We start from the raw sequence: 27274 nt of genomic DNA on the forward strand, positions 1-27274 counted from the left end.
CTTGTTTACCTCCTGCCCCTATGTGTTTGCCTACTCATCACATTTCATATAAGTTGACTTATATAATATGAGATCTTCCCTGACGGGGTTTCTTCAGGGTTCAGTCACACCGTAGCATGTATTGTTACCTCCTTTTAACTGACAAATAATATGCCATTGTGTAGACACACCACATTTGTGTTTATCCATTTCCCAGGTGATGAACATCTGGGCTGTTTACACTCAATCTGTTGTGAGTAGTGGTGTTGTAGATATTCATATACCAACTTTGGTGGACATGGTTTTATTTCTACTCTAGGAGTAGAATTGCTGGGTCATATGGTAATGCTGTATTTAACACACTGAGGAAATGACAGGCTCTTCAGCGAGGCCATACCAAACATGATGGTTGGTTCCAGTTCTTCCACATCCTTGCCAACACTTGTTAACATCTTCCTTTTTCAACTTTAGCTAACCTAGTTAGACAGGAAGCAGCGTTTCATTGTGGTTTGAATTTGCATTTCCCTGATAGCAAATGATGTTGAGCATCTTTTCATGTGATTATTGGCCATTTATACATTCTAGGTGGAGAAATGTCTATTCAGACTCTTTGCTCATTTTTTAAAGTCAAGTTTCTTTCAGTTATTGAGTTGTAAATATTCTTTATGCATCTAGACACAAATTATTTACTACATGAGATTTGCAAATATTTCCCCCATTCGCCAGTTGTCTGTTCACCTTTATGACAGTGTTCTTTAAGAACATTTTGTGTTTGGTTAAGTCCAATTTGTTTTTTTGGCATCACTTGTGCTTTTGGTGACTTTTCTGATAAGGTTTTTGCATAACTCAAAGTTAAATAATTTACTCATGTTTTCTTTTAAAATTTTTACTTAGGTCTATTTTGAGTTAATTTTTTAGTAAATTTGAATTAATTTTGTATATCCTATGATGAAGAGGCAGGTAAATATACAGCTATCCCAGCAACAGTTGTTGAAGACTATTCTTTTCTTGACTGAATTGTCCCCATACCCTTGTCAAAAAGTCAGCTGACTTTAATAGTGAGGGTTAAACGCATGGATTCCTTATTCTGTTTCACTGACTTTTATGTATATCCTCACACCAGCATCACACTGTCTTGATTGCTGTAGCTTCATAATAAGGTTTGAAATTAGGAAGTGTGAGTCTTCCAACTCTGGTCTTCTTAAGATTGGTTTTACACTTACTTAGTCAAAATGTCCTCTTATCAATTTAAGATTTCTGGTGTAGAGGGAGATTAAAAATAAAAACTTCCTTCAAATGGGAATTTGCTAGATTATAATTGAGCACAAATTTTTAAAAATAGCTATAGGCAAAGAGAACGGAAAATAAATTTGGAAGAAGCATACATACCCTCATGTGCAATAAGGGCTCAGAGCCAAAGACCGAATTAGCAGTGGGACATACAAGGACCGCAGAGTTTACAATTGACTTCTTACGTACTCACATACTTCTATGCTGTATAACTTGGTGAGAAAAAGTATCTAATGATTCTTACCATTTTCATGCTCTTTCTGCTTCTGAAGGTCAACATTTAATCATTTTAAAATCCTAGGAACTTCTCTAATGAAAAAAGTAAAAGTGATTGCATAGGTTTTCAAAAAGCAGACTTACTTTGTAAGAACAGATGACCCAACTAATTTTCTAAGAATTTTCTCTTTGGCGTCTTCTCCTCTGGCTTTTTCACGAGTGTGTGATATTAAATCATAAGCAGTTTCCATTCGGAGCAGTTTATGGCTCACATCAGCACAGAGAGTAAGACCAGTTTCATATGGGAGAATAGAAGTAACATAGCCAGGCCATATTTCCAACCTGCAAACAAGTTAGGTGTGGGTGTCAAGATTCCAGCTCTGGACATAAAGCCAAGTGGTAGGGGACCTAAACTCACTGCCTAAAACGCATATTGATGGTGTCAGTTTTAGGCTCTTATTTTTAATAATCACTGATCCTTTGAAGGACCTTCAAATAGAGACTTTTACCGGATGTGCTAGTTAGAAGTAATACATCTTCGTTAAATCATTTTTATTACCACTTGCAGCCTTAAACTATTATATATACTCATGTGAGAATATATGATATATAATATGTAAATTATATACACGTATACCAATGAAGAATTGATGCTTTTGAACTGTGGTGCTGGAGAAGACTCTTGAGAGTCCCCTGGACTGCAAGGAGATCCAACCAGTCCATTCTAAAGGAGATTAGTCCTGGGTGTTCTTTGGAAGGAATGATGCTGAAAAGAAACTCCAGTACTTTGACCACCTCATGCGAAGAGTTGACTCATTGGAAAAGACTCTGATGCTGGGAGGGACTAGGGGCAGGAGGAGAAGGGGATGACAGAGGATGAGATGGCTGGATGGCATCACCGACTCGATGGACGTGAGTTTGAGTGAACTCTGGGAGATGGTGATGGACAGTGAGGCCTGGCGTGCTGCAATTCATGGGGTCGCAAAGAGTCGGACACGACTGAGCGACTGAACTGAACTGATACCAATAAGTAATAGACGCACATAGAGGCAAGTGTTGGACTGACTATAATTTCAGAGAAATTATCCAAGTTTCAGATGATTGATTTCCTAAGGTTTATACAATAACTGACCATCTGAAAAGTTTATGCTTATCATGCTAGGAATTTTTAGGGTAAATAAATTTTTAAGTTTAAATTATAAATTCAGTTGTAACTTAGTTGTTCACAGTCATTGGATAGTATTTAAAAGATCACTTGTAAATCATACACCAGTTCAGATGAGCAACTTTCTCAAACGTTTCTGTGATTATGTCTACAGAATGTGAAACTTTGCACTTCATAGACCACTTCATACATACCTATACTCGTTGAACTCAGTCTTCTTATTTTTATTGTAATAGTTGCGACCAATTTGGTCCAAATCCATCTTCTGCAACATTCTAGAAATGTAAGAATAGGTTTTGTTGAAAGTGCAGTGAATATTAGTAAGCATTTGTTAACACACATAAGAATTGGAAGCGTAGCTTTTGTTGAAAGTGAAGTATTAGTAAGCATTTGTTAACACACGTAAGGATGCATTAGAGAGGGAAATGATCTGTCAGTGGTTTTCTTTATACTAACAACATAAAATACCTGATAATGACTATTAATGACAAGTAAATTATTAATACATTGCTGAGGTGAATACTGAAGTTAATTTAATGTCAAATTTTCTCTTTCATAATATAAAACAGTATAACATGGAAAGGCCATCAGTATGTCCTTCATTCCTAGAAATGGATCAAAATATCTTTTGCAGTTTATGTGTTCCAAGTTTTAATTTTGACTATTTATTCATTATAATGAGTCTAGAACAGAAAACAAGTATATTTTCTCTAGAAAGAAATAAGCATGGATATACATAGTTGATGTCTATTACTTCTTCTAGACAGGTCCCCGACAGGGAAAGTAGAGGTGGGCAGGAAGTGGAATACTGAAGAAACCCATGGAATATGCACATGCCTCGCTAAAGCTCCAGTGTCATTTCATCTCAGAAGATCCCTCACCCTCGCAGAATGTGGGACTTGTCAAGAACACAACGCTAGAAGCACATGGCTGTGTTCAGCATCACTGACACAGAGTAGTGTGTGTCAACTGAATCCGAAGGAAACCCTCTTAGATACCTTCTAAAGAGAATGTTGTAATAGCGGAGGCAGTCTGGAGAAGTGCTCTGGAGTTCTCTGGAGAGCTCGAAGGTTATCTTCACAGGTTCATTTTTCAGCTTGCTGACCACTTCCTTTTTCTGAGAGGAAGGAAAAAAAAATTCCCTTAGTTCTTCTAAGGAAACTAAGCTCCACCGTGTGATCAAATTGTCACTTGGCTGCCCAGCACAGCACAAGGGCAAGGAGCAGTCTCTCCCACAGAAAGGCAGACGCAGGCAAAAAATGGGATGGACAAGACCAAAGAGAAGGGTCAGAATTAAATGTGCAAGTCAAAACTTTCATTTAAGCAAGTTCCTATGTGACCCTTTACTGGAGAAGTTTATAGGATAAAACAGTAAGTCCCTCTCCTAACGTTTTGTTTTTTTTTTTTTTTCTGCTTAAAAAAAAGTGGGTGGGGGGGAGAGGGAATTTTAAAAATTGTTGTTGCTGCTGTTAAATTGCCCAGTTTTATCTGACTCTTAGGCAACCCCATGGACTCCAGCCCTCCAGGGCTCCTCTGTCGATGGGGTTTCCCAGGAAAGAATACTGGAGTGGGCTGCCGTTATTCAGCTTCAGTATCAGCATTTGAAACATATTGTGCCATCAAAAAAGGTAAAAGTTATATTTTACCTCTATGTCAAATAAATTCAGTTTAGGCAGTAAAGATGAAACCCTAGAGAGTGTCAGTGAAAATTAAACATGGTTTGTGGGTTAGTTACAAGTCCTATGGGCAAGGAGTGGTCAGGATTTCTCCACAAACTGTTGCGCAGGAATGGTGAGAGTTGGCTGAGTGACAAATGGGAGAGAAGAGCAGGGCAGAATACTACTACAGATGTAGCGGAGAAAAGTGGGGAGACGCAGAATACTACTTAACCGTTTCCCCTAGCGAGTGAGGCAACAGCAAAGAGTTTCCGTCGTATATACAACGATTTCCCAGTAACTTTTCCAGTTCAGAGAGTAAAGCTTCCCGTTTGCTTCCATCCTCTATGTCTGGCGTGTAGATGACGTTGTACTTGTATAAATGCCTCTGAGAGTGAGACTTGAGCTGGACATGATTCGATAACAGCATTACCGGGCTACCTTGTGTGCCTGGGAAAATGGAATCACGTGGCAGTCACGAGACAGTCCGGCTGATCAGACCCCAAACAGACGATCTGGACACCACGATACTGACAGCCAGAGTTAGATCCAACAAGGGAGGTGGTCAGCAAACGACATAAGCAGCTATATACGCCCGGCATCCAGAAGCCCTCACGTGAGTTTAGGTGAGCCCTTATCCAAGCCCACACTTAGGAAGTTCAAGGAGAGAGGTATTTAACAGAGGTATTTAAACACAGGTACTTAACAGATATATTTCCATATTTAACAGAAATATCAAAAGAAAACCTCTGCAGCACAAATGTCCCAAAAGCTGGGGTTTGGGGGAGGGGAGCCACTGTACATAATAATGTTTTTTCGGGGGGGGGAGGGGTGCAGTTTATTGATCAGTATGTCTCAGCACAACCAAAGAACTGGGTCATTCTATCTTAGTGTCTATAAAAGGAAGAGAGGAAAATGAGTACCTCCAGGACTCTTAAGTAAGTCTTAATTTCTGCAAAAGTGAATGTTATTATAAAATTGTAAGAAGGTGAGAGGATACCTCCACTTAAAGTGACGGTATAAAGCATCAGAGACACTTAAACAACTCCATAAAATTGTATTGTTAATGGCCAGCATACCTTTTGTCGACTCTCTCACGTGGACCAAATTCTGCCGAGTATTTACCACAAAGTCTTGATAATCTCTACCAACATCCCTCCTCTTCCTCAGCAAGGATCCTTGTGATCCAGATGCCGGTTGGAGTTCTTCTATGTACAAACAAGCATAACAGTTGTTAATTTACACAAAAAGGGAAATGGAACTAGAAAGGACAATATTACACCCCAGCTATTAAGATTTTTTTTGAGGTAGAAAAGACAGCAAAGGAGCCAAACATTACTTAGCAATGGGTCATCAGGAAAGAGGGCTTCCCTGGTGGCGCAGTGGTAGAGAATTCACCTGCCAATGCAGGAGACCCAGGTTCAATCCCTGGGTCAGGAAGATTCCCTGGAGAAGGAAATGGCAACTGCTCTAATATTCTTGCCTGGAGAATTCCATGGAGAGAGGAGCCTGGTGGGTTATAGTCCATGTATTACAAAGAGCCGGACACGACTAAGCGACTAACACTGTCATGTACTAAACATTCTCTGCCCTTCACTGAATCTTTCTTCCTCCCTCTTTTTACCTGAAGGCTGAGACGTCGCTTCTGCTCCTGCTGGTGGTCCAGCCTCAGCCACGTGTCTAACACCTGTCAATGACTGGAGTCTAGGCTGGATTTGACGAGGTTGCTGAGCCTGCATGTTTTGGGGAGATCGAGTAATGTTATCCATATGTTCAACCATCATCCAAAAGTTATCATGTGCCTGCCATGTGCCATAATGCATGTATCAGGGCATAAAGCAAAGGAACTGCCTTGAAAAGCTCATATTCCAGTGACAGAAAATTAAATCAACAATTAGCTTACAAAGCATGAATATGATAATTGCTGGGGAAATGAAAAAAAGTAGGAGGAAGCCAAGTATGAAAAATCCTGAAAAGGTGGGGTGTGAAGGAGGCTGGTTGCCTTGACTCATTGGGGACAGAGCCTCAGCTAAAGGAAGAAAAGCTCAAGGAAGAGCGAGACGAACAAGGAAAGGAGAAGCAGGAGGACTCAGAGGGGCAGTGGAAGGGTGACCAACTAAAGGCATTCGCCTCCCACTCAAACAGGAGCCCTTACAGGGTGTGGGCTGAACGTGAACCCAAGATACTTGGTTCGATGCTGGGAAAAGACTGAGGGCGAGACCAGGGCAAAAGCAAGATGAGTTAGGAGGCTGTTCATGGGGTCCAGCCAGGGATGCTGGTGGTTTGGTCCAGAGGGTAGTAATAGAGAGGGTGAAAATGATCAAAGACGGGATTTTTTTTTGTAAGTCGGGGGGACAGCAGTACTTCCTGGTGGTTTCTGTGAAGGGTTTGAGGTCAAGAGAGGATACATCCGAAGGTTTCACCCTCAAAAACTAGAAGAAGGGGATTTCATCAAGTGAAGTAGTTAGGACTTGTCTGGGAGGGCAAATCAAGAATGTGGGACATCCACGGGGATGTTCCTTTGTGCAGGAGAAGGGTCTGGCTGGAGATATAAACATGGGAACCTGTCCACTTACCAGATCACACTTACAGCCATGATACGGATAAGATGACCAAGGGTGTGAGCGCACGGACCACAGAGAAGAGGCCCAACGATTAGGTCCTGGGCATTTCAACAGCACAGGAGGAGAACCCAGCCAAGGGAAGCTTACAGCAATGGCTAGTGAAGTCAGCAGAAAGCCAAGGGTGTGTGGTGACAGGACCACCACACAAGGAGGAGATGACCAAGGAGAGAAGAGGGCTTGACGGTTCCAAGTATAAGCGATAGGCAAGACCATGGAGGACTGACCCGGGGAACTGACAAAGCAGAGGATACTAGGAAAGCCTGACCAGAGCCTTTTCAGCAGAGGGATGGGGGAGACCCCTGACCGGAGTGAAGAGACGAGACGGAAATAAGGGCTGGCGTTCAGAGTAAACACCAGACTTCTTTGATGAGAAGCAAAGAGAAAGAAAGTTAACTATGGGGAAAGTGGAATCCGGGAGAGGATTGTTGTTGGTGGGAGTCAGCTCAGCCAGCTGTGGGCAGATGGGAATGACCTAGGACTCAGGAGATAAGAAAGGAGAACCGCAAGAGAGATTCAGGGGATGGAGAGTTGGCTAAGGGACCTCAGGCAGGAGCAGAGCCAGTGCCCTGGGGTCTCGGGTGAGGGGCCAAGGCCAGGATGTGGAGATTCAGTGAAGACAGAACTGAAGTTCTGGTTGGGTGCCGTATTTGTCTCAGGGACATAGAAGCTGATGTTGGAGGCTGAAAATGAAGACAGAGGAGGAGCCAGAGGAGGGATGGAGCAGGCAGCAGGGGGGGAGGATACGAGATCAACAGTCCTGGAGGAGAAAGAATGGGACCACTGGGGTCGTGGGACTGCCGGGCCAGCACCAGGATCAATCAGAGGTTGTAAAAGCCAGACCCACCCCACCTCTCCTCAGCACACAAAGAGGATAGGGGATAAGAGAAGACTGAAATGCCTCGAGACAGCAGGGATACTGAGTTTTAAACAAAACAGAAAATTCTGTCCAACTCAATCTGTTCACACGCTTGAATAAAATCTCCCGCTTTGAGGTCACTCCCCAAAGAGGAGTCACTGGCTGAGGCCAAGGGATCTGAGTGCCCTTCCATCCACTCAGGGTTGGAAGAAAGCCTGTGTGCACCTGTGAAGACACACGTGAGAAACGGAAGCAAGCAGTGGAGACAAAGCCTGCCCACACGGGCAGCCGGGCCGTGGAGTCCGACTCTTCTGTGAGCTTCTGTCTGCTCTCTCTCAGCAGGAGCGAACTCCATAGCAGGAGAGGAGCTATACCGGCTGAGCCACCAATCTCCTTCTTCTCTGGAAAGGGAGCATCTTCTGCATAAACGGAACAGTGCGAGGGAGCTCACCGCCGCCGTGCCGCGTCTCACTAAGTCAGCGAAGCTCAGTGGTGGGTCGGTCCTGGGCACTGGAGGCATTGGGCGACCCCTCGCCGCCTCGGGCTGAGCGGGCTCTGAGGGTGGTGTGTCCCGCCGTCTTCCTCGGGCGTGAACTCTGGCCCTGCCGGTCATTGCTGTCCTGAATCTGATGGCCCTGAAGGGGAGAGGCCCTTAAAGAATACAATTATGTTAGACATCTCTGCACTGTTGCCTGGGATTTTTTTTTTTTTAACGGTAAGCATCTGGTTACTAATTACACGATTGCCAACCACACCAACAAAAGGGACTGCCGCTAAATTAGTCAGAGGAGTGTCCCATAATAAGAGACAGGGGACCTGGGAAGATACTCATGGCAGTTTAAGAAGATTGTTCATTGTGGGTCTTTTCACGTGGATTCACAAGACATTATGGTCAAAGTGCTGTGTCCTGAGTTCTTACCTACGAGGCATCCCCACAGCACAGTGAGGAGCCCAAATGTCCCCTAGATTTTTAACACACTCACACACACATACGTACCCTTAAACTGCTGCCACACACACACACCCTGAAACTGCTGCCACATACACACACACACACACACATACACACACCCTTAAACTGCGACTCCACCTGTCTCCGGTCTCGGCCCTCTGACTCAGCCCGCACAGCTCTCCTCCCGTCTCTCCTCCTCCGGGATTAGGAAGATCTGTGTGATGCTCCCACAGTTCTGCGCCCTCGGGTCCCTCTCCTCCAGTCCCACGGTGTCCGAACACCGGTTTCTGCGGGGTTAGAGGTGCAGACCTCCTTTGCAAAAGAGTTATCCCTTTCCAGGACACAGCCCTGCGCCCCCAAAGCAGTCACCAAGCAGTGGGACCAGAGAGAGGACAGGCCTAGCTGCCTTGCAGGATGCGCCTCACTGCCCCCGCTAGCAGGGCCCACCCGGATTTCAATTTCAACCCTGCTGCCCCGCCTCTTCCGGCGCCGCCTCCATTGGGGCCCAAGTGCAGCCAACTCTGAGTCGCCCCTGGTGAAGTTGAGCGATGCTCTGAGTGTCGGTGGGAGGGGTTGAGGGGCTGCTCTGCCTGCCCTCGGGCCCACCTGATCCTGCCTCTCAGCCATTCACCGATTAACCTGCCAGGTGACTTTACCAAATGAGGTGCACTTGAAACTCCAGAAACTGAGGGTCCTTGGCACTTAATTGTTGTTGTCCTTAAGCTGCTAAGTCATGTCTGACTCTTCTGTGACAACCCCATGGACTGCAGCCTGGCCAGTTACAGCCCAACCCTCTGTCCATGGGATTCCCAAGCAAGAATACCAGAGCGGGTTGCCCTTTCCTTCTTCAGGGAATATCCCCAATCCAGGGATTGAACCCACATCTCCTGCTTGGCAGGCGGATTCTTTACCACTGAGCCACCTGGGAAGCCCTTAGCACTTAATACTTGAACTAAATCCCTGCTGTTGCCAATGTAGCCAAGTTGTAGCTGCTGTGACCTTCTTTGGACTCTTAATGTTGGCTCCTCCCTAATCATCTCCTTGGCACACACGTCCCTACAAGAGGATTTGCAGTGATTTGTAAGCCAAGTATTGGAGGTCGTTTTTGCAGATGATATTTGTCGTATTCTGCCTGCAATGCAGGAGATGCAGGTTCTATCGCTGGGTTGGGAAGATCCCCCCAGAGGAGGAAACAGCAACGCACTCCTATTCTTGCCTAGGAAATCCCATAGACAGCCTGGCAGGCTGCAGCCCATGGGGTCGCAGAGTCGGACGCGACTGAGCACATGTGTTCGTTGTTTCCAGGTTTTGTCGTTCTCTGGCTTTGCCACTTAAAGTAAAAAAGGAAAAGTAAAGTGAAAGTCGCTCAGTCGTGTCTGACTCTTTGCGACCCCATGGACTATACAGTCCATGGAATTCTCCAGGCCAGAATACTGGAGTGGGTGGCCTTTCCCTTCTCCAGGGGATCTTCCCAACCCAGGCTTCAAACCCAGGTCTCCTGCATTGCAGGCAGATTCTTTACCCACTGAGCCACAAGGGAACAAATTTTTTTCAATCATGAATTTTTTTATTTTAATATTTTTATAGTTGCATTGTTCTGCGTTTAATTCCTTGATGTACACACTGAATACCCATTTTAAGTACGAGAAGGTTACTGACACTTGAATAACCCTCACCTTACTCACTGCTTTGAAATTCCATTGCCATCCAACAGAAACCTGTCTGCACACTCAGCTCTAAATCTAAACTCAGTTCTGCACTGTCCAGGGGGCTCCAGTAACAATATTTTGTTTGCTGTATCTTGAAATGATCCTAAAGATTAAAAAAGCCTAAAAGTGCTCAAAAATTTCTGGCTGTTCTTTGAAACGTGTTTTTTCAAATGAACTTTAGAATCCTTGGAATGAGTTCTTGACTGTAACAAATTCTGTCATCCTGTTAATTTGAGGTTGTATTGAATTTAGATGTTGATTTAGTTCTCCCCAGTTGCAGAGTCCTCACTAAGATTTCCCTGGAATATCCGTGTGTCCAGGCTTCCCAGGTGGCTCAGTGGTAAAATATCAGCTTGCCAACATAGGGGATGCAGGAGACGCGGGTTTGATCCCTGGGTCAGGAAGATCCCCTGGAGAAGGAAATGGCAACTCACTCCAGAATTCTTGCCTGGGAAATGCCATGGACAGAGGACCCTGGTGAGCTGTAGCCCAAGCGGTCGTAAAAGAGTCGGACACGCCTGAGCAACTGACACTTCCACTGTTTTCAGGCACCTCACGTTAATGAATTTAGCTCTTTTCTAAGGAAGATGCAAGAGTCTGGGCTCCTTGACATCACTCCTTTGATAAGCACCTGAGTTTCCCTGGTGGCTCAGAGGTTAAAGCGTCTGCCTGGAATTCCAGAGACCTGGGTTCGATCCCTGGGTTGGGAAGATCCCCTGGAGAAGGAAATGGCACCCCACTCCAGTACTCTTGCCTGGAGAATCCCATGGAGGGAGGAGTCTGGTAGACCACAGTCCACAGAGTCGCAAAGAGTTGGACACGACTGAGCGACTTCACTTCACTTCACTTTGCTGTCTAGGGCTGGTATCCTGTTCTTTCCCATCCTGAGTCCCCATCTTGGTGCACAGATGCGGGTGCCTGCAGTGGCTGAGGGCTTGGCAATGAGCCATCTGTTTCCATCCTGAGTCCCCTCGTGGCTCATGGCAGGAGGGCAGCTGCCGTGACTGATGGTAGCAACATCTTTTGTTTACTGATACAGCAGTAAAGGATTTTCATCCACAAGGGAAATAAGGAGACCAAAGCTGAGATTGACACAGCAGTGGAAGTGCGGAGCCTTAACCACTGCTCTCCCGGGGAAGTCCCAAGAAATCACTTAGCCTTAACTAGAATGTTCAGTTCAGTTCAGTTCGACCCCATGGACTGCAGCACACCAGGCCTCCCTGTCCATCACCAACTCCCAGAGTTTAGATTCATGAAGACTGAAGATAAATCGGAAACAGATATCAAGGAGTGTGGGACTTGAGATACAAATTAGATCCACACTAGGATCTCCCAGTTCCTGGAACAAGTGGGACAGAGCTGGAAGCAGCCCCTAAGCCTCCTAGCCCAATGGGATGGACTTTTGTTGGAGGAGTGGGATGAGAAAGCCAGGGCAGTCGTTACTAATTGATTACTGTGCTCTTCCCAGCCAAACCCGGATGTGGCCTCAGATTTTCTTAAACAGAGCTCCAGAATTCCAGAACCAACCAACTGGAGCTGGACATCAAGATGAAGCCTGACCCAACAAAAGTATAACTCAAACAGATGCGTACACCCTATGTTCATAACAGCACCATTCACAAGAGCCATGACATGGAAACAGCCCAAACGCCCACTGACAGCTAAATGGATAAAGAAAATGGATATACATATATACACTGAGGTCACTGCAGATGGTGACTGCAGCCATGAAATTAAAAGACACGTACTTCTTGGAAGGAAAGTTATGACCAACCTACACAGCATATTGAAAAGCAGAGATATTACTTTGCCAACAAAGGTCCATCTAGTCAAGGCTATGGTTTTTCTAGTGGTCATGTATGGATGTGAGAGTTGGACTGTGAAGAAAGCTGAGCACCGAAGAATTGATGCTTTTGAACTGTGGTGTTGGAGAAGACTCTTGAGAGTCCCTTGGACTGCAAGGAGATCCAACCAGTCCATCCTAAAGGAGATCAGTCCTGGGTGTTCATTGGAAGGACTGATGCTGAAGCTGAAACTCCAGTACTTTGGCCACCTCATGAGAAGAGTTGACTCATTGGAAAAGACTCTGATGCTGGGAGGGATTGGGGGCAGGAGGAGAAGGGGACGACCGAGGATGAGATGGCTGGATGGCATCACCGACTCGATGGACGTGAATCTGAGTGAACTCCGGGAGCTGGTGATGGCCAGGGAGGCCTGGCGTGCTGTGATTCGTGGGGTTGCAAAGAGTCGGACACGACTGAGTGACTGAACTGAACTGAACTGATATACACTGAAATACTACTCAGCCACAAAAAAGAATGAATACTGCCATTTACAGCTACATGGATGGCCCTGCTGCTGCTAAGTCGCTTCAGTCGTGTCCGACTCTGTGGGACCCCATAGATGGCAGCCGTAGAGATTACCATACTATGTGAAGTAAATGAGAAAGAGAAAGACAAATACGACATGGTATCACTTATATGTTAAATCTAAAATGCGACACGGAAGAAAGTGAAAGTGTTAGTTGCTCAGTTGTGCCCCACTCTGCGACCCCATGGACTGCAGCCCGCCAGGCTCCTCCATCCATGGGATTCCCCAGGCAAGAATACCGGAGTGGGTTGCCATTTCTCCAGGGGATCTCCCTGACCCAGGGATCGAACCCGCGTCTCCTGCCTCTCCTGCACTGGCAGGTGGATTCCTTACCACTGAGCCATCTATACGGAACAGAAACAGACACAGGCAGAGAGAACAGACTCGTGGTGGCCAGGGGGTGAGGAGGCGGGGGAAGGACAGACGGGGAGTTTGGGATTAGCAGATGCAAACTATTATATACAGAGTGGAAACAACAGGGTCCTACTGTACAGCACCAGGAGCTATATTCAATATCCTGTAACCGTAATGGAAAAGAAGAGCAAAAAGAATATGTACATATAACTGAATCACTTTGCTGTACAGCACAAATTAACGCATTGTAAGTCAGCTATACTAAAGTAAAAAAATAAGTTTAAAGAAGCTATACCCGAGAATGTTGGAAAAACTAACATACATATGTAAGCATTTTCTTTTTTCATTCGTCTGCCAATGGAGACATAAATTGCTTCCATGGATTAGCTGTAGTAATTGATGCTGCTATGAAAATGCGTGTACAAATATCTTTGAGATCTTGCTTTCAATTCCTTTAGGTATACACCCAGAAGTGAAGTTGCTGGCAATTCTAAGTTTTTTGGTAACCACCACAGTGTTCCTTAGTGTCTGCAGCATTTTAAATTCCCACCAACTGTGTACAAAGTTAACAATTCCTCCACATCCTCACCAGCACTTGTCTTTTGTCTCTTTGCTAGCAACCCTTGTGATGGATGTGAGGTGGCACCGCCTTGTAGTCTTCCGTTTGTGTTTGCTAACGATTAGTAACGCTGAGCATCCCTTCACGTTTGTTGGCCACCTGTATATACTTTGGAAATCATGTCTGTTCAACTCCTTTGCACGTTTTTAATTGTAACGTTAGTTTTCTGTTGTTGAATTCTGAGTTCCTTAGAGATCCTTCCATTGCTCCTGTATATCCTGAATATTAACTCCTCATGTTGTTGTTTACTCGCTAAGTCGTGTCCAACTCTGCAACCCTATGGACAGTAATTCTCCAGGCTCCTCAGTCCAAAGGATTCTGCAGGCAAGAATAACTGAAGCAAGTTGCCATTTCCTTCTCCAGGAAATCTTCCCAACCCAAATGTCGAACTCGAGTCTCCTGCACTGGCAGCCAGATTCTTTACCACTGAGCCACCGGGAAGCCCAACCCCTAAGGAATGATTTTCAAAAATATTCTCTCATCCTCTCAGTTGCCTTTTTTTTTTTTTTTAACTCTGTGTATTGCGTCCTTTGATGCACTTTTAATTTTGATGTCGTCCACTTACATATTTTTATTCTGTTGCCTGTGCTTCTGGTGTCACACCCAGGAAATCGCTGCTGACCTTTGAGGACCTACTTGATAGCACAGGAGACTCTGTTTAATGTTGTGTGGCAGTCTGGGTGGGAGGGAGTTTGGGGGAGAATGGATCCAGGCACACGTATGATGGAGTCCCTTTGCTGTTCACCTGAAACTATCACAACATTGTTTGTAAATCGGCTATACCCCAGTACGAGTAAAAATTTCAATAAAAATAAATAAATACATTTAAAAAGGGGGAAAAAAGAGAAAGCATTGCCAAACCCAATGTCATGTAGCTTTTGCCCTGTTTTGTTCAAGTTTTATAGATTTTTTTGATCAGTTTTGAATTTTTGTATATGGCATAAAGTGAGGATCCAACTTTATAATTCTATGAATATTTATGGCATTTCTTCCTGTGTCTCCCGCAACCCTGGCCATTACACAAGCTTTCCACTCACTGCCCATGTGGATGCCTCCACCGAAGCCCCTGTCTGCACCTGGAATACAGAGCCACGCGGTGGCGCTGTTGTCTCCTGTGAATATTGGTGACGATAACTCGATATCAGCATAATTATGGACTGGGCTTCCCTGATAGCTCAGTTGGTAAAGAATCTGCCTGCAATGCAGGAGATCCCGGTTCTATTTCTGGCTCGGGAAGATCCGCTGGAGAAAGGATAGGCTACCCACTCCAGTATTCTTGGGGTTCCCTTGTGGCTCAGCTGATAAAGAATCTGCCAGCAATGCGGGAGACTTGGGTTTGATACCTGGATTGGGACGATCCCCTGGAGAAGGGAGAGACTACCCACTCCAGTGTTCTGGCCTGGAGAATTCCATGAACTGTATAATCCATGGGGTCGCAAAGAGTCAGACATGACAGAGCGACTTTCACTTACAATTATAGAATATGCTGCAATGCAGGAGACCCAAGTTCGATCCTTGGGTCAGGAAGATCCCCTGGAGAAAGGAATGGCTACCTACTCCAGTATTCTTGCCTGGAGAATTCCATGGACAGAGGAGCCTGGCGAGCTACAGTTCATGGGGTCGTAAAAAGTCAGACAATGACTGAGACTGAACGACAAGCACAAACAAGGCCTTTCCACAGGCCTTCGCATCACTTGATCCTCTCAATGACCCGCAGAAGGAGGTGGTAAGTCACAGAGAGGCGAAGTTGCTAACCCAAAGTCACAGAGCTAGGAAGTATCAGAGACAAGATTCGATTCCATAAGCCAGAGGCAGAAGATTTCTGCAGTGAAATTGTTGGTGTACCAACACCAGCTGTCCCTGCCTGGGGAAAGGCTATGTTTTTTTTCCTTTTTTCCTGAAATTAGACGCTTCCTACCCTTTAGGTGTTAAAAGATGGTTTTCCTTCTATGAAATATGGAAACAGTAGATTCGTGGTGGCTTTTTGTGTCCTTAGTAACCAAAATTAAAAATTCCTGGAAATTCCCTAGAGGTCCAGTGGTACAGTAAAAGTGCAGCACAGGGGTAAAGGGATTTAATATATGGATATACACACATATTCTTTTTCAGATCCTTTTTCATTATAGGTTATTAGCATTTACTTTAGATATTTATTTTTAAATTTTTAAATTATAGTTTATTTACAATATGATGTTAGTTTCAAGTGTATAGCATGGTGATTGAGTTATACATACATATGTAATCTGGTGGGGGTTTTTTTTCAGATTCTTTTCCATCTATGAGGAAAGAAAATAGGCCTTTTTGAATCAGGAGTTTGTGACGAACCGCAGCAAGGTGCTTGCATGGCATTAGGACATTTGAAAAAATTAAAATATGTGCCAGTGGTTGGGGTTCTGTGCTTCCACTGTGGGGGGCACAGGTTCAATTCCTGGTCAGGGAACTAGGATGCCACATGGACAGTGCACAGCCTAAATTAATTACTTACTTAAATCAATTAATCCTGTAGGTAGATATTTGTGGCCTCCACAATATCACTATAGGATTCCTCTTCTAAATACAAGTAAAATTGCTTTTGTACAACACCACCCATATGTACAAATGTAAGACCATCTTCCCAGGAATAATTGTGCAGTCTGAGTTTAATTTCCATACATTTTGCTTTCCTGATTTCACAGGGTCAGAGTCACTTCTTTAAGCCTCCCAAAATTACATTAAGTGGATCTTTTAAGGCCCATGTCGCTTCCCCAAACTGTCTCTTGTAATTCAAAATTTAGTTCTTGAGAGAATGCTTCCAGCCCCAAAATTCTTAAGAACTCCCTAGTTCCTATGAGATAATGGGAGGTGGACTCACTGAAAAGTAAGCCATGAAAGAGGGCATCCAAGTGTCGGTGATGTGAGCCCCCGGTAAGTGGTTCTTTTGGTTTTTGTGTGTTTGTTTTGCCGACCTGCCCCTTCGCAGCACTCAGCACTACAGCAGAAGCGAGTGGGTCCCCGAGAACCACAAGCTGCTGTGGGGGGAGAGGGACCTGAACACCTGGAACACCCCCTCCCCCACCAGAACACCCCCATAGTGACCTGGGGACCAACAGTGACCCTGTGTTTGCAGGCACAATTGCCCCTCCCTTAAGTCAGGACCCAGGGGCGCATCCAAGCAGAGCCCCTTTGTTGCCAGCACACAGCCCAGTGACACCAAGGCAAGGCTGCGCTGAGACGTAGGCTCTGGCCTTTACTGCTGGTGACCCTGATTCTGCCAAAGGCACAGTGAGAAGCAGCCCTGTCGCTAGGGTCCCCTCGTCACCTGCCCAGGCTTTGTTGGACACAGAACTGTCGGGTCATCACCCAGCTCACTTTCCTCTGGTTCGGGATCCACACTCCCAGGGTCTAAGCAGCAAAAGCTGACCTAAAGAACAGCTTGCTCAAGAAGCAGCCAGAGCTCAGCTTCCTGCATCCTGGACCTTGCCTCTAGTCTGTCTTTGTTTCTAACACAAACTTATCTCCCTCCAGGAAACTGGAATCCCAAGATCTCAAAGAGTGTGTGAAGAGAAGGAGGGAGGCAGAATAAGGCGGAGCAGAAGACACCTAATGCCCAGATCTTGGTTTTAAAAGCCACACTCCAAACAAAGAAACCAGGCCTTCCTGGAGAAGCAACTGATTCACAAGGAGGCAAGATTCACAAAACAGGCCAGTACTTCCAATTCCTGCTGAGATCTTACCCCATCATTTTTTATTATTATCCTTTTTACTTTATATTTTGTGAAAAGGTAACATATGTTTATAATAACTTTTTTAAAAGCACGCTGCTGGAAAGAGTCCACAATTCAGAGTAAGTCTCCCTTCCCTTACGTCAGTGAAGGGAACAAGACCCATCAGCAGAGAGAACGGAGCCACACACAGCAAGAGAAAATCCATCAGCCTCACACAGCCAGAGATACTGCTGTTTGGCTTGTCCTTTTTTTCTATCAAATCCACCCCCCAACCCCCCACCCCTGTATCTTTCCATCAGCTTAAGTGACTCAGAGCGAGTGTCATTTCTCTCCCAAGAGCCTTGACTGAGATCTGCTTTAGCAGCTCGATAACATTATTGTATCACTTCGCTAAATTAACGATCCTGTGTACACCAAGAATCTCCATAAACACGATGTCACTTGATTCTCATCCTCACAGGTGCACTGGGCGATGAATAGACAAGTAAAATTAACACCTGTCCCATTTTATAGACGAGAAGACAGACTTGGAGAATAAGGAATGATGTGCAGAAGGCCGTGACTGTGAAGCAGGAGCCAGGCATCCTGGAACCACCGGGAACACTCTCCACTCCCTCCCATCCTCTCCAGGCCTCACTCATAGGCACGTGCTCTGACTTCAAGATAAAAGCTGTACCGATAAAACTCAGGAGAAAACATAGGGGCAAATAGGCATAATCCTGGTTTTGGATATGGTTTCTTAGATATGGCATCAAAATCACAAGTAATAAAAAATACATAAATTGGACTTCATAAAAATTTAAAACTTAAAAAAAAAAACATTTTTGCACTATCTTACTAGGCCACTGTCAAGAAAGAAAAAAGCCTACATAATGGGAGAAAATATTTGCAAATTATATGTGTTATAAGAGTCTAGTATCCAGAATACAGAAAGAATTCATGCATCTCACCAACAAAAAGACAATTCAGTTTAAAATGAGCAAAAGACTAGAATAAAATTTCTCCAGAAAAGTTTTACAAATGGCTCACAGGCATATGAAAAGATGTACAACATCATTAGTCATTAAGAAAATGCAAATCAAAATCACAATCAGATAACACTTCACACCCATTGGGATGACTTTAATTTTTAAAAAGGAAAATAGTTTTGGCAAGGATGTGAAAAGAACTGAAATCCTTGTGCACTGCTGGTAGTACTATGAAATGGCACAGTCGCTATGGAAAAGAATATGGAGGCTTCTCAAAACATTAAGCATAGAATGGCCATATGACCGATGTCTTTGTCAGCCTGGACTGTTAAAATACCATAGACTGGTTGGCTTATAAACAACAGAGATTTATTTCTCACAGTTCTGAAGGCTAGAAAGTCCACAATCAAGACACTGACAAATCTCTAGATGGCTATCTTCTAGCTGTATTTTCATATGGTGGAAGAGGCCAGAAAGCTCCCCAGGATCTCTTATAAGGGCACTAATCCCATTCATGAGGGATCCATCCCCCTGACCTCATCACCTCCCAAAGGCCCCACCTCCAAATACTGTCACATTGGGGATTAGGTATCAACATGTAAATCTGAAGAGCACATAAACTCTTAACCTGTAGCACCCAGAAATTATACTCCTAGGTATCAAATACGCAAGTTAAAAACATTTGTCCACATAAAATCTTCTACGCCAATGTGTACAGCTCTATTCACAGAAGCACTCTACTTATAACAGCCAAGAGGTAGAAACCATCCAGATGTCCAGCAATTAATGAATGGAGAAACATACCCACCCATTGTGTGGATATGTCCACACAACAGAATATTCTTAAGTCATAAAAAGGAAAGAAGTACTATGTGCTGTAACATGGATGAACCTCAAAAATATTGCGGTATGTCAAGGAAGCTGGATATAAGGGCTACACATCCGCTAGTTTAATTTAATGAAATCTCCAGAATAGGCAGACTCATCGATATAAAAAGCAGATGAGTGGTTGCTGAAAGTTGTGGGGAAGGGGGAAATGGGGAGAGGCTGCTTAATGGGTACAGGGTTTCCTTTTGAGGTGAAGAAGTGTTCTGGAACTAGACAGTGGTGATGGCCTCAGCACATTGGGAGGAAATGCCACTGGACTGTCCAGTTTAAACTAGTCACAGTGGTGAATGTTATGTGAATATTGCCACAGTAGATTTAAAAGGCTTGCTGGTGGAGAGAATGTGGGATGAGAAAGTAAGAAGAAAATCAAGGCTCTCTTGGGCTTTTTTAAGGAGTTATGGACTGGAGGAGCCTTAAGCACGGACTGTGTGACGGTCTCCACCACACCCATTCTCTTCTTTGTCTAGGCATGCCCATTCCCACCCCAGGGCCTTTGCACCTGCTCTCCCATGTGCCTCGAATGATTGCGATCTGCATTTATTGATAGAGAGAGATGTTCATTTTCTAAGTGGAAAAGTAGGTCAGCTTTTTTTCTATTCATGTTCATAGAAACAGATGAACACATTCCATGGAATAATTTTATGAGCACAATGTTTTCAACTGCAAGTAATAGAAAACTCTGGGTCAGTGGCTTCACAATGAGGCCATGCCATTGTACCAGTAATCAGTGTACTGCTTTTCAATTCCAAATTCATTCTTCCATAATAAATGGAACTGTTCAGGGATCTCTGACCATAAGCCACAGAAGCTGCCTTTGGCTAACTTAAGCAAAAGGCAATAAACTGGAGGAAAAATGGGTTTTCCCAGAGTCCAACGGGGGCTTCTCGGTAATAGGACTGCGTTAACGTTGTCTCATTTATACTAAGCACGATGCTGAGTTTTCTCCGTAGAGGGCGCTAAAGGGACACTGCAGGAGGTACAGGCCTTCCTCACTGGTTCTGGCATTTGAGCAAGGGTCAGCTGCACAGGTATGAGACAAAGCCTAGGTAGCAGTGAGTCAGATGGTGGGACTCTCAGACCCTGCTTTTGGGCTTTGGGACCCAGGAAAGATTTCCTGCTCTATCTCAGAGAGATTGCGACCCAACAAGCTGACCTTCGGTGCCAGCGCCCCTAGTGGTGAGTGGTCTAACTGCAGCAGAGGGAGCCAAGCTCAGGGTCCAAGTTCAGTCGGTTCAGTCGCTCACTCGTTTCCGACTCTCTCCGACCCCATGAATTGCAGCATGCCAGGCCTCCCTGTCCATCATCAGCTCCAGGGGTTCACTCAAACTCACGTCCATCGAGTCGGTGATGCCATCCGGCCATCTCATCCTCTGTCGTCCCCTTCTCCTCCTGCCCCCCAATCCCTCCCAGCATCAGGGTCTTTTCCAATGAGTCAACTCTTCACATGAGGTGGCCAAAGTACTGGAGTTTCAGCTTCAGCATCAGTCCTTCCAAAGAACACCCAGGACTGATCTCCTTTAGAATGGACTGGTTGGATCTCCTTGCAGTCCAAGGGACTCTCCAGAGTCTTCTCCAACACCGCAGTTCAAAAGCATCAATTCTTCGGTGCTCAGCTTTCTTCACAGTCCAACTCTCACATCCATACATGACTACTGGAAAAACCATAGCCTTGACTAGACGGACCTTTGTTGGCAAAGTAATGTCTCTGCTTTTGAATATGCTATCTAGGTTGGTCATAACTTTCCTTCCAAGGAGTAAGCGTCAATTAATTAATTTCATGGCTGCAATCACCATCTGCAGTGATTTTGGAGCCCCCAAAATAAAAAAACGGAGTCCGGGTCCAAAAACCTGAGCAAATCCAGGTCCCATAGATGCCCATCTTCCTGTTGCCACTAAAGCAAGCTTCATCAAATCCTTCCTTTTGGAAGAAAAGCTCCAGGTTTTCAAGGAAGGATCAGTACAAGTCACCTTCCCATGCTTTGAGCTTGGTAGGAGAAGGAAAACTTCCCAGGTGGTGCTAGTGGTAAAGAACCTGCCTGCCAGTGCAGGAGACCTAAGGGGTCCCATCTCTGGATTGGGAAGATCCCCCGGAGGAGGGCACAACAACCCACTCCAGTATCCTTGCCTGGAGGATCCCACGGACAGAGGAGCCTAGCAGGCTACAGTCCATGGGGTCAACAAGAGTTGGACACGACTGAAGCAAGTTAGCACACACATGCGCGAGAGAGAAGGAAAAACGGGTTTCAGGAAACAGACACCAACATGGGGCTTGGGTGCCCTACTTTTCTAAAGTAACTCCATCATCTTAGGGGCACAGTCAAGAACAGAACCCCTGGATCAGTCTCTTGGGCCCTGAGGTCAGGAGTCTGACTGCTGTTCACTTGGTTGTTAGGTATTTTTGCTAACAAGCAACTGTTCCCTATTCTCTGGGCTCCAAGGGGACCCACCACACCTGCCTGGAGATGGTGGGGCAGTAAGACTGTGAAAGAGGCTGCCCTCCCCCAGCAGGGGGCAGGCGTGTGACCCAGGCCAGACCAATCAGAGGCTCCCTTTCTGCAACAGGCCCTCAAATAGATGGAGTTCCTATCACCTGAGTGGTGGTGCCCTAAACACCCTGTCTCTGTCAGATGATTGTTCAAGTCTCTCTTGCTGGCCTTCCAGCGCTGCCGTGGTTTCACCCTGTTTCTGAGTACTCCAGCCTCCCTTGGACTCTGGGAATGCCTGTCATCCTTCCAGTCTATTCCGTTTTGCAAAGTTAGCCAAAGTCAGCACCTGTGGCTTATGGCCAAAGGCCCCCCTGACACTGACAAGCGGAAAAGAGGGGACTCTGGATCCACGGCTGGATATACTGGAGTGGAGCTGGAATACTGGAATACCGGAGTGGGCTGCCATTCCCTTCTCCAGGGGATCTTCCCAACCTCTGGTTGGAACCCGTGTCTCTTATGTCTCCTGCATTGGCAGGCGGGTTCTTTAACACTAGCGCCACCCGGGAAGCCTGTCATCAGCGACTTCATGGAGGATTCAGTCTTTTTGCTGGTGGAGGGTGTGAAATATTTATTATGAGCACTACCAAAATGTGACAGAGACACAAAGCGATCGAGTCGATGCCCCTGGGAAAATGGCACAGACCGACGTGCCACAAACTTTCCATTTGTAAAAAAGCAAAACCCGCAATGGTAAAGTGCAGTAAAGCAAAGCACTAGAAAAAGAGGTATGCCTACAGCAGTCGTAGTAGTAATAATAATAGTGATAGTATGCAGCCCAGCTATCCTTTGTGGCTGCCGGCCCTTTATCCCTAGATGTGTGTTAAGTGCTTTACATTCAGGACTTCCTTTAACTCTCATATCACTCCTATGAGGTGATCAAACTATATCCATTTTAAAGCGGAGAAAACAGGCTAGGAGACTGTCGGTAGTAGCCCCCCCCAAGCCCGCCCCCCACCGCCACATCCGAACCTGGCACACCGCAGAGAGTGAACCAGTGATGATGTCTTTCCCGGCCCCATAGAGGAAGGGTGGGCATGGAAGTGGTCGCGGTGGTGGGTTTCCCCTTGGGAGGGAGGTGCCGGCGCCGGCTCCTCGGGACGCGCGGGACCGAGCGTGTGTGTCGGGCGGGGCGGAGCCTCTGGGAGGACCGGGCGGCCCGGCCTGGCTCCCGGGAGGGTGGGGCGGCCGCGGCGGGGCCTGACGTCTGGCGCCTGGACCGTCACTCGGCGCTCGCCCCGCCCCGCCGCGGCTGCCGCAGGCGAGTGGAGCGCCCGGGAGCCGCCGCCGCCACCCGGACTCGGATCGCCGCGCGCGCAGCCATGGCTTCGGGGCTGGCGGGTAAGGGGGCGCAGGGTGCGGGGGCGGGGGGAAGGCAGCTCCGCAGCGCGGCCCCCAGCCCTGGGCTGAGCGGCCGCCCTCCCGTCTCACCCCACAGAGGCGGAGACCCGGCAGAGGCTGCTGCGCACGGTCAAGAAGGAGGTGAGTGGCGGGCGGAGGCGGGCGGCGCGACCCCCGGGGAGGGGGCCGCCGCAGCCACCCCCAGGGAAGCGTCTCCAAAGGCCGCGTGGCCAGCTGGGGTGGGGGGCCCACCTGGGTGGGGGCTAACCTCGCGCAGGGCTAAAAGCAGGTGAGTTTGGGGGTGAGTGTAGGGGGTAGGGGGTGTTTTTATGCTGTGTACAGGAGCAACTGCTGCGTGAGGGCCTTCCAGGTGGGGGGACATACCTGGATGTGTCTCGGTAGGACCCCCTCTTGTGGAAGAGCAGGTGGGTGGGTCTCATCAAGGTGAGAAACGCACCTGGGGCGGGGGAAGGGGGGGTTGCTGCTGTCGGGGCTTGTTGAGTTGGGGAGGCCTGGATGGGGCTGCAGGCAGTGGACCAGACTTCCGGAAGGGGGGGATTCACTTTGGGAAAATAAAGCTTCCTGCACACACCCCTCCCCTAAATTCAGTCCTTGGAGCCACCCCGAGGAGCCAGGGGACCCCTCCCTGAGAGTCCCAGGCCAGTGGGTTAAGTACACTGGTAGGCATGTGTGCCTGCTCTCCTGGCAGGCAGGGTCCCCGGACCCCCACCCAGCCGACTCTGGCAGGAAGGTGAGAATTAGTCAGGGTTCAGCTGCCCCTCTGACCCTTCACTGTCCCTGGGGTTAGCCCAGTCTAGCCTTCAGAGTTAATAGTTCATGACTTCTCACAGAGCAAGAGAATCTATAGTGATGGGTGCCTAGGGAAGCATTTAGATACCTGGACTCTGTGTGTGTGTGTGTACACGCACATGCACATGCCTGTGTGGACTGTGTGTGTGTACATGCACATGCCTGTGTGGACTCTGTGTGTGTGTGTGTGTGTGCACGCACATGCCTGTGTGGACTCTGTGTGTGTGTGTCTGTGTGTGTACATGCACATGCCTGTGTGGACTCTGTGTCTCTGTGTCTGTGTGTACATGCACATGCCTGTATGGACTCTGTGTGTGTGTCTGTGTGTGTACACGCACATGCCTGTGTGAGTGAGGATGTGTAGCTGTATGTGTATCTGAGCACATCCACGCATTTCCCTGGAGATATCTAAGTGTATCTCTGTGTGTCCATGCATCTGCGTGTTTATCTGTTTTTCTGATTATGATGTGTATCTGTGTGATGCAGGAATCTGTGAATGAGTGAGCCAGTGGCTGTGTCTGTGCGTGTGACATGGGATGGCGTGAATCTGTGTGTGGATGAGTGAGGCTGCGGCCGTGTGTGTGTGCATGCCCCCATGTCACCCTGCATCCCACCACCTGGGACCCCATCACTGCCGAGCATGCCTCACCTCTGCGTTCTGAGCACTCAGCTCTCGGTGGAGGGGGCTGGCCTGGTCCTGTGCCTCCGGGTGTGTTGAGGGTGTTGGTATCTGGGGGCAGTGCTGACCACCAAAAAGGCCCTCCCCGCACGGTAGCAGCCAGCCAGCCACCAAGGGCAGTCTCAGCGCTGGGACCTGTTGCTGCCCCTTCCCCCCCGGGGAGCGTGGGCGTGTGTCTGTGTGTGTCTCCGTGTGTGGCACGTCCCGCTGTTGCTGAAAGAATCTGCACCAGACTGATTGCACATTCTAGTGTCTCTGAGTAAGGAGACATACACATGAAATCCCTCAGAAAGGCCCAGAACTTTTACACTCACAGAGACCCCTGTGGGGACCTGAAGAGAGCTCTGTCTAGACCCTCTTCCCATCGAAAGCTACACGTTCGGATGACTGTTGCAGGCGAGAGTGGGTATAGACTGCCCCCTCCAAAAGCCTTCAGAGTGAAACCCTGCAATTTTTGTGTTCGTTGTTTCATTAAACCCAGATGTTCTATGTGCTCTCCATGTATTTTCACCCAGAATGGCTGTGTTTTTAAGGACATGGTTCCACTGAGGGTCGGGGGCTGGGGTGGGTAAGGACATGGTTCCACTGAGGGTCGGGGGCTGGGGTGGGGGGCGTGGGGGGCATGGCTACAAGCAGAAGAGATTGTGAGCATGTTGGAGGGAGTGATTTCTGCTCTGGGCAGGCCTCCAGCTGAGCCCTAAACCCAGCTCTGCCACCAGCTCCCTCAATGCCCTTGCGAGTTCCTTCCCCTCTCGAGGACTCAGTTTCTCCATGTCTGGAGGAGGAAGCATTGGTCCGGTGTCCTTGGAGGTCCCATCCATGTCAGTCTGCTTTGGGCTATTGGCGAGGTTGCGGGGGACACTTTCCCCCTGGTGATCGAAGGCTGCATTTTCTCTTGTGAGCCGCTGAGTTTGGTGATTAGGATGAGCTTTCTGCCTGACTGGAGGCCAAGGCCATCTGGTCTAAGGGACCTCTTGGCATCCCGCTCGTTGCCTGGGCAGGGGTGGGTGGGGGTGCAGAGGCAGACCTTGCCAAGTCTGGTCAAGAACTCAAGTATCCATTGACCCTGAAGTGCAATCAGAGGGCAGGACTTCACGAGCCGATGGGTGATTCTAAATTTTGCATTTCTCGAGGCTCATCATTATGGTAATTAGTGCTTCCACTTCCTGGAGGCTACTCTAAGCTGTATCCTGTGTGCACAGTAATTTTATGAAGTCAGTGAGGTTTTCCCCATTTTACAGACACAGAAACTGAGGCTCACAGAGGAGGAGTGAGTTCCTCACGAACGCACAGCCCAGAAGGGACAGACCCTCCCAAGCCTGGCCTGGCATCAGAGTCAGGTTCTTATCCCCTAAATCACAAACATGCCCATTCACGTCTACACGGCACCACAATCTCAGTGTGTGTGGGTGCTATAATTTCCATTTTATAGATGAGAAAACTGGCCCAGAGAGAGGGAGCAAGAGAGGGAGGGACACAGAACCAGTAAAGGGGAACAGTTTTCTGTCTCTGAGCCCCCTGTTCAGCATGGGTACCCCCCACCAAGGGTATGGAGACAAATCTAGCCACACACACTCCCCTCCAAAGTAGACCTCCTCTCTCCTTCCTCTGACCACCTCCTTGGGGAGCATCTCCAATGGGAAGGCAAAGGGGAGCTCTTTGCTTAGAAAACTAGGAGTCAAGTCTTCCTTCCCTGCACCCTCTGGGTTCAAAGCCACATCCCTGCCTGTCACAGCCTTGCCCAGAGGTGCCTCCCATCCTTCTTTCTGGAACGGGGCAACTTAACAGCAAGTTTCTGTAGATAAGCCAGGCGGGTCTGCAAGCTTTTGTGTGAGCCACTGAAGCCACAAAGGCTGGCAGAGGCTGTGGGGCTGGAAGCTGTGTCGAATGCTGACTCGGCCGGGCTCTGCGGATCCCACGGTGAACTAGATCGGCTGAGTCCTCTCGGGGCTGACACTCTAGTATGGTGGACAGACCCTGACAGACATCCTGGGGGGTAGTGTAATTAAAGGGGTAATTGCAGGGTGTGCACCAAGGTCTAGAGGAGAAGCAAGCATCACTTGGCATTACAAGAGCATGTATCCAGATGTAATTGCATGCAGGTGGCTCAGGAAGGCTTCCTGGAGGAAGTGGTGTTTAAGAAGCTGTGTGCAGGATAAGTCGGCTTTTTAGGTGAAGGTATGAGGCGGTGAGAGATAGCGGAAAAACGATTCCTGGCAGAGGGAACTGCACACCCCAAGACTTTGTAGCTGGAGGGGGAACCACAAACTGGGAGGAATGGGCGTGGGGAGGTGGGAGGGGGGACTCGGAAATGGCTGGAGTGCAGAGGGCTGCACGCAGAGGGGGCAGACCATGTGGTCCTATCCTAAAAGCAAGAGGAAAGGAGTGGGGAGGGCATGAGGAATATGGAAAGAAGAGGGTGGAGCTGAAACTGATTGCTCGTCAGTTGTGCAATCTTGGACAAGCATCTGTCTTTACCTTCACACGTGTCTGGATTCTAGTTTATTCGTAATGGGGATGAAAATTACTCACCTGTCAGTATAAACCATGTGAAAACACCCACCATGTTAGCCTGAGCTTCTCCAGGACAGGAATCTTTTTTTTTTTTTTTT

General features: G+C 47.3%; 2 protein-coding genes across 2 annotated transcripts in view; one reads left to right on the forward strand and one right to left on the reverse strand.

Moving 5' to 3' along the window:
- PIWIL3 (piwi like RNA-mediated gene silencing 3) overlaps positions 1–22871 on the reverse strand; it is a 37651-nt gene extending 14780 nt beyond the window's left edge. Inside the window, exons 1-8 of the mRNA XM_052654843.1 lie at positions 22805–22871; positions 8237–8436; positions 5930–6038; positions 5385–5513; positions 4541–4755; positions 3649–3767; positions 2845–2925; positions 1630–1827 (exon numbers count right to left, since the gene is read on the reverse strand). Of these exons, the coding sequence (XP_052510803.1) occupies positions 1630–1827; positions 2845–2925; positions 3649–3767; positions 4541–4755; positions 5385–5513; positions 5930–6038; positions 8237–8436; positions 22805–22871 (1118 nt within the window). The remainder of the gene's footprint in view (positions 1–1629; positions 1828–2844; positions 2926–3648; positions 3768–4540; positions 4756–5384; positions 5514–5929; positions 6039–8236; positions 8437–22804) is intronic.
- Positions 22870–27274, forward strand: part of SGSM1 (small G protein signaling modulator 1) — a 72281-nt gene continuing 67876 nt past the window's right edge. The window contains 2 exon segments of the mRNA XM_052654470.1: positions 22870–23173; positions 23271–23314. Of these exon segments, the coding sequence (XP_052510430.1) occupies positions 22870–23173; positions 23271–23314 (348 nt within the window).

The sequence above is a fragment of the Budorcas taxicolor genome, chromosome 17, assembly GCF_023091745.1.
Source record: "Budorcas taxicolor isolate Tak-1 chromosome 17, Takin1.1, whole genome shotgun sequence".
In the NCBI taxonomy this organism is placed as follows: Eukaryota; Metazoa; Chordata; class Mammalia; order Artiodactyla; family Bovidae; genus Budorcas; species Budorcas taxicolor.